General features: G+C 41.1%; 1 protein-coding gene across 1 annotated transcript in view; it reads right to left on the reverse strand.

Moving 5' to 3' along the window:
- LOC119410040 (protein FAM160A1-like) overlaps positions 1 to 4,935 on the reverse strand; it is a 17,367-nt gene extending 12,432 nt beyond the window's left edge. The window contains 5 exon segments of the mRNA XM_037676947.1: positions 618 to 819; positions 891 to 1,053; positions 2,021 to 2,242; positions 2,318 to 2,513; positions 4,811 to 4,935. Of these exon segments, the coding sequence (XP_037532875.1) occupies positions 618 to 819; positions 891 to 1,053; positions 2,021 to 2,242; positions 2,318 to 2,513; positions 4,811 to 4,915 (888 nt within the window). The 5' untranslated portion in view covers positions 4,916 to 4,935.
- Positions 4,936 to 5,874: the final 939 nt, after the last annotated feature.

The following is a 5,874-nucleotide window of genomic DNA, read 5'->3' on the forward strand; positions in this document are numbered from 1 at the left end:
AGCCGAAATGAGCTTCCTTCTCGGGGTGGTCGGGATCAGCCAGAGACCAGGTGAGGAGCTCCTTTGTGTTGTTTCAAACCTTTCACTGCTCATTTGAGCTTTTCTTCTGCTTCTTTGTGCCTATTAAAACTTCCTTCAGCAACTTCTTTCTGATCATCTCAGCTATTTTCAGCCTCTTTCAGCTCATTTGACACATTTTCAGCTCCTTTCAGCAAAATTCAGATTTTTTCAGCTACTTCTCGGGTAATTTTCTGCCAATTTTTTTACCTTTTCTGCTATTTTTGTTGCTAATTTCCACCTTTTGATTCTTTTGAATAATTTCAACTTGTTTTGCTCCTTTCGGCCTCTTTCTGCAAACTTCAGCTTTCTTTCTTTTTAGCTTGTATACGGCTACTTGTTTTTGCCCCTTTTTTTAAATCTCATTTCAGATTTTTGGTAATCTACTCAGCCCCTCTCTGCCTTTTTCAGCTTATTCTGCTAAACTAGTTGTTGATTCAGCTTTTTCTGCACGTTTCGGCTGTTTTTCTGTTGCTTTTAGTTTTTATTTTGCTGCTTTAAGCAAATTTCAGCCGTTCAAATTCAGCTCGCATGAACAATTCAGCCATGTTTTCAGCAGCTTTCAGCAAACATCTTGCATTTATGACGTGTCTCTGGTTTTAGCTGTGTGTTTCGGCTGCTGCTCGTGTTTGTGTATGTCGTGAGCGTACCGGACAGAAGTAGGTGTTGTCAGCGATGTGCTGAGCGACCCGAGGCTCGGAGGCCGACAGAGACATGATGAGCAGCAGAGCATCTCGGGCCTGCTGGCCCACCAAACCCTGCCTGAGAGACAAACACAATAAACCTGGACTGACGGAGCATGCAGCCATTTGTTTGTTTGTTTGTTTGTTTACCTGTGAGTGTACGGGATGAGCAGGGAGAAGAGCAGGAAGTTGGCGGCTCCCTGGTCCTGAGTGGTGTGGAAGAACAGCTCCAGGACCGACGGGTCTTTGACCAGAGCCACGCAGAGCTGGTTCAGGAGCTGGACCAGCTCCGCCTCCACAACACCGCCGCCGTCTGCCGGAAGAAACAGCGCCAGAGTCAACATCTTACCTGCAGCACATCCGACGGAGGCGTCATCAGACAACTAAACCAAACCGAGGAGTTGTGAGGTAAACTGGTTGATATGAACGTTTTCTTCTCAGAGCGCTTCTCTGCCGAGGTTGACCGCGTTTGAATTAAATAAATAAAATAAACAAACAAAGTTTCTTTATTTCTGCTGTAGATTAGTTGACAGTTTATAAAACTGCTTCAGACGGTGCAAGAAACGTTTGGCTACTGAAATCTTAAAAATGCAAAAACAAACATTAAATTGAATCTGAAATTTCTCATGGATTGGTTCAGTTTTCAAATCAAAGTTTCTGATCTGAGCCCGAACCTCAGGAGCTTTTCAAATTAAAAGTCAAGATAAAGAATGATTTATAAGAGATCAATGTAGGCAATCTGACAAATAGCTGGCATAAGTTTATTTTACTTTAAATAGCTTCTTTTATTCCTTTAAATAACCATTTAAATGCATTTATAGTGTTTACAGAGGTCATAAGAAGGCCCTCATAAATGATTTATATATTTTAAATAGTTTACAATCTAAAACAGAAAAAGAGAAAAACAAAATAAACTCAAGTTCATATAGATTTTTTTTTTTTACTTTTTGTAATTTAAAATTTTATTGAATTAAAAAAAAGACTTCATTGTGCCATAAATAAACTTTTATTTTGAAAAGCCCTAAAGAAACAGAAGTTTTTAGGGATTTTACAGATGTGAGATAAAGTCAATAAGAAATAAAACATCAAAAGGTGTTTTATTATTTATTTTATATATTCTGATTTAAATAAAGACTTAAACGGGATGTTTGGGTTAATTTATGACATTTGAGGCAGAGCAGATGTTCGAGCTAAAATAAAAACACTTGACTCCTTCTAAAACTCATTTAACCGTCAGATTAGGCATGAACTGGGATTATTAATCTGATGAAGCTCCTCACCGGTGGCAGCTCCGGCACACGAGGTGAGCAGCATCATGAGCGGCCGGAGAACGGGTTTGTGATGCAGCAGCGGCTGCTTGGCCTGAGATAAGAGCATCTGGTACATCCGGAGCTGCTCCAGCTTCATGTCCTCGGTGAACTGTCTCCTCAGGCTCCACAGGAACAGCCTCTCCATCACACCCTCCAGAACCACAAACTCCAGGATGGGCCCCATCGCTCCGCCTGGCGCAGGCACATCAACAGTCAGGAAGGACGTTTCAACCCCAGAGGGATGAGGTGCGGCTCATCATGCCTCACCTTGACCCGCCTCTTCCTCCATCAGCAGAAACAGCATGTGCTCCACGTAGTTCTGGACGGCGCTGGCCTCGTCTGCGGGGATCGGACCGAGCCGGAACGGCCCCGAGCCGCCGCCGCCGCCGCCGCCGCCGTGGAGGAAGCTCAGAGCTCTGGAGGAGCTGCGGCTCGGCTCGTGCTTCTCCAGGATCTTTGCGACCTTCGCAGACACAAGAAACATTTTCCTGAATTTTTCTCAAACGGTTCGTTTAATTTTCAACTTGAAGGATAAAAAACGAGCGACGGGCAAAAAACAGCATCGCATGAGTAAAATTAGATAAACATTAAACATGTTTTCTACTAAACTCTGACGGTTCTGCCTTGGAGAACAAAGAAAATCTTTAACGTTTTTAATTATAAAAACAAAACCAAAAAACATCTGGTTTCAAAAATGTTTAAGACAATTTTCAGACAAAGTAATGTCCACAGAAACTGTAGCAGCAAGCTAATTTTATCTAAACTCCAATTATGATTTAAAATTATATAAATATTTTCAACAAAAATGTTGTAGTGTCCATGCCGCACCACTAGGTGGCGAGAACATCTGGATTGAAAACATTTCAAACTAAAGAAGAACATTCTCAACTCGATTCAGAGCGGCTAAATCCGGTTCGTTTTATGAACTCGGGTTAATCTGTGTCAGATTAACAGAAATATCACCTGTAAAATGTTTGTACGATTCAGCTGAGTCAGCATCGTCTTCAGTGATTCAGCAGTTTTTTCTAGCGAGTCCTAAAGTGAGTCACAAACTGAAGTTTCATCTTTTTCTTGTAGATTAAAACACGTTTTGTGAAACTTTGGAAGCTCCTAACATCAAAGACAAGGTTCAGATATTTGAAAGTCTGGATTTCTGGAAGAACTATGAACAATTAAAATGTTTAAATTTGAGCTTTTAGCTACAGTTTAGGTAATTTCACATTTTGGCTACTGTTCAGCAAGTTAGTTCAGCTAATTTTAGCTTTTAGCTATTGTTTAACAGGTTTTAGCTTTTGTCTAATGTTTGTTAATTTTATCTTTAGTAGTTGTTTTTCTAGTTTTACCTGTTTTGCTAGCTTTAGTTTTTAGGTACTGTTTTGATTAGTTTAGCTTTTAGCTAATGTTTAGCTGGTTTTAGCTTCCTGTTGTCTTGTTACTTTAAGCTTTTGTCCATCCATCCATTAACTTTTACCCGCTTCTTCCATTTTGCGTCACGGGGATCACCGGTGCCCATGAGCTTTTGTCTAATGTTTGTTAATTTTATCTTTAATAGTTGTTTTTCTAGTTTTACCAACTTTAGCTTTTAGCTACTGTTTCGATTAGTTTAGCTTTTAGCAATTTTTAGCTGGTTTTAGCTTTTACCTGATGTTTTGTTACTTTAAGCTTTTGTCATGTTTGCTAATTTTGTTTAACAGTTGTTTTTCTAGTTTTACCTGTTTTGCTAGTTTGTTTGTTTTTGTTTTGCTGTTTCGTTCATATTTGCATTTAGCTACTGTTTAGCTCATTTTAGCTAACTCTAACTCACAGATTTAATGATAATCTGTCAGAGGATGTGCAGGGTCCAGGATCCTCTGACTTGTGAGTCCCGAGTCAGTGCAAAAATATGGATCATTAACCCGAGTGAGTCGGTAACCGACCAGCTCTAATTCGGCTGAAGATTCTCCCAAAACTCACTGGAACTGTTTCCTGTCAGCTCGAACCCACTTCAGCGTGTTTAACGTTTAATTCAATTCAGTTCAGTTCATTTTATTTGTATAGCGTCAAGTCACAACAGAAGTCATCTCAGGGCACTGAACAAAAACATAAAAAGTCAGTTAATAATGTTATTTATCTGAGGAGCAGATTGCTTTGAGTCTTCACTTCGTCAGGTCCAAAAACCAAAACCTCAGTCTTGTTTGAGTTTAAAGCAGAAAATTAAGGGTCATCCAGGTTTTTATGTCTTTAAGACATGCTTGTAGTCTAAGTAACTGATTGGATTCTTTGGGTTTCATGGACAAATATAACTGTGTATCATCAGCATAACAATGAATATTTATCCAATAACTTTACTTAATGGAAGCATATATGTAAGGTAAAGAGTATATGTCCAAGCAGTGAACCCTGAGGAACTCCATGACTGACTTTATAAGAAAAAGATTCAACAGGATCAGGGTAGGATACAGAGAAACGGTGTAAAATAACGTCTCAGTTGTTGTTTTGGTTTTCAGAGCACCAAGTGATAAAAGTCGAAGTTCTGAACTTTGAGTCCACGTAGCTCAACGAACTGTTAATTCTTTAACAACGTTCAAATCACCCGCCGCCTTTTCGTGACAGAATTTTATAAAAAAGATCATTTTATGTTGAGGAAGACTCTCGGAGTATGTGTTGTGAACGACGCTCAGCTACTACCACATAAAACTTTAGCTCAGTGTAAAACTGACCGAGCTGCAGCCGGACTGAGGAACATGAGACGTCTGTCGGGGATCTGAACCAGTACTTTACCTGGACCCAGTGGTTCTTAAACACAATCATGCAGGTCTCTGGGTCCACGCCTCTCAGTGTGAGGGACTTCTTCCGGTTGCCCCCGACAACCACAGAGGCCATCATGGTGACTGGCTGTCAGGCCGTTAAATCATGATCCGGGTGGGGGTGCAGGGGACGCTGATGGGAGGACCAGGAGGACAGCTGCAGGCCTGTGGACAAAGGTTCTGTTACAACCAACTACCACAGCTCAGACACCTGAAACATTAAAAACTGTCTGCAGGAGCAACTTTTCACATTTTGCCTTCAGACTGTGTTTGTGTACGATGAAAACTGCCTGAAACCAACAAACCTGATTCCTGTCCATCGTTTTATAAAACACCAATGAGGAAATATGAAGAACAGTTTTCATCTAGGACGTTCAAGACGTCAACTGGAACTGAACCAAGCTGTATTTTTGTCAGAATTTGGTGAGCGTGGCCTCAGAGGGAACAAATAAAGTACCATGTAGTGTGCAGAGCTCACAGCCTGTTAGTAGAGAGGACGGCCTTTAATTCATCAGATCTGAGGCTGCAGGACAGAAATCCATCTCAAGGAAATTTATTTTCGGCTGCCAGGACGCCAGGAATGACATTTCTGATGTTAAAAAAAATCCTCTGCTCTTTAACTGTTCTACAGATATTTTCTGTCCTCTAACCGAGAATATAAATCCAAACGCAGTGAAGCACTCGTGTTCAAGAGAGTGTGATGGGTGCTGCAGCACCTCCTGATGAGTGTCAGAGGACATGCATGTCCAAATATGTAGTTCTTCTTCTTCTTTCAGCTTTTCCCTCTTCTGAAGTTGCCACATCGAGTCATCCTCCTCCATCTCACTCTGTCCTCTGTGTCCTCTGTCCTCACTCCAACTACCTCCATGTCCTCTCTAACTGCATCCATGTATCTCCTCTTTGTCTTTTTCCTGCAGCTGCATTTCTAACATCCTTCTACCAATATACCCACTGTCCCTCCTCTGGACATGTCCAAACCACTGTCCCTCCTCTGGACATGTCCAAACCACTGTCCCTCCTCTGGACATGTCCAAACCA

Source organism: Nematolebias whitei, chromosome 1 (assembly GCF_014905685.2).
Source record: "Nematolebias whitei isolate Nwh7 chromosome 1, NemWhi1, whole genome shotgun sequence".
NCBI lineage: Eukaryota > Metazoa > Chordata > Actinopteri > Cyprinodontiformes > Rivulidae > Nematolebias > Nematolebias whitei.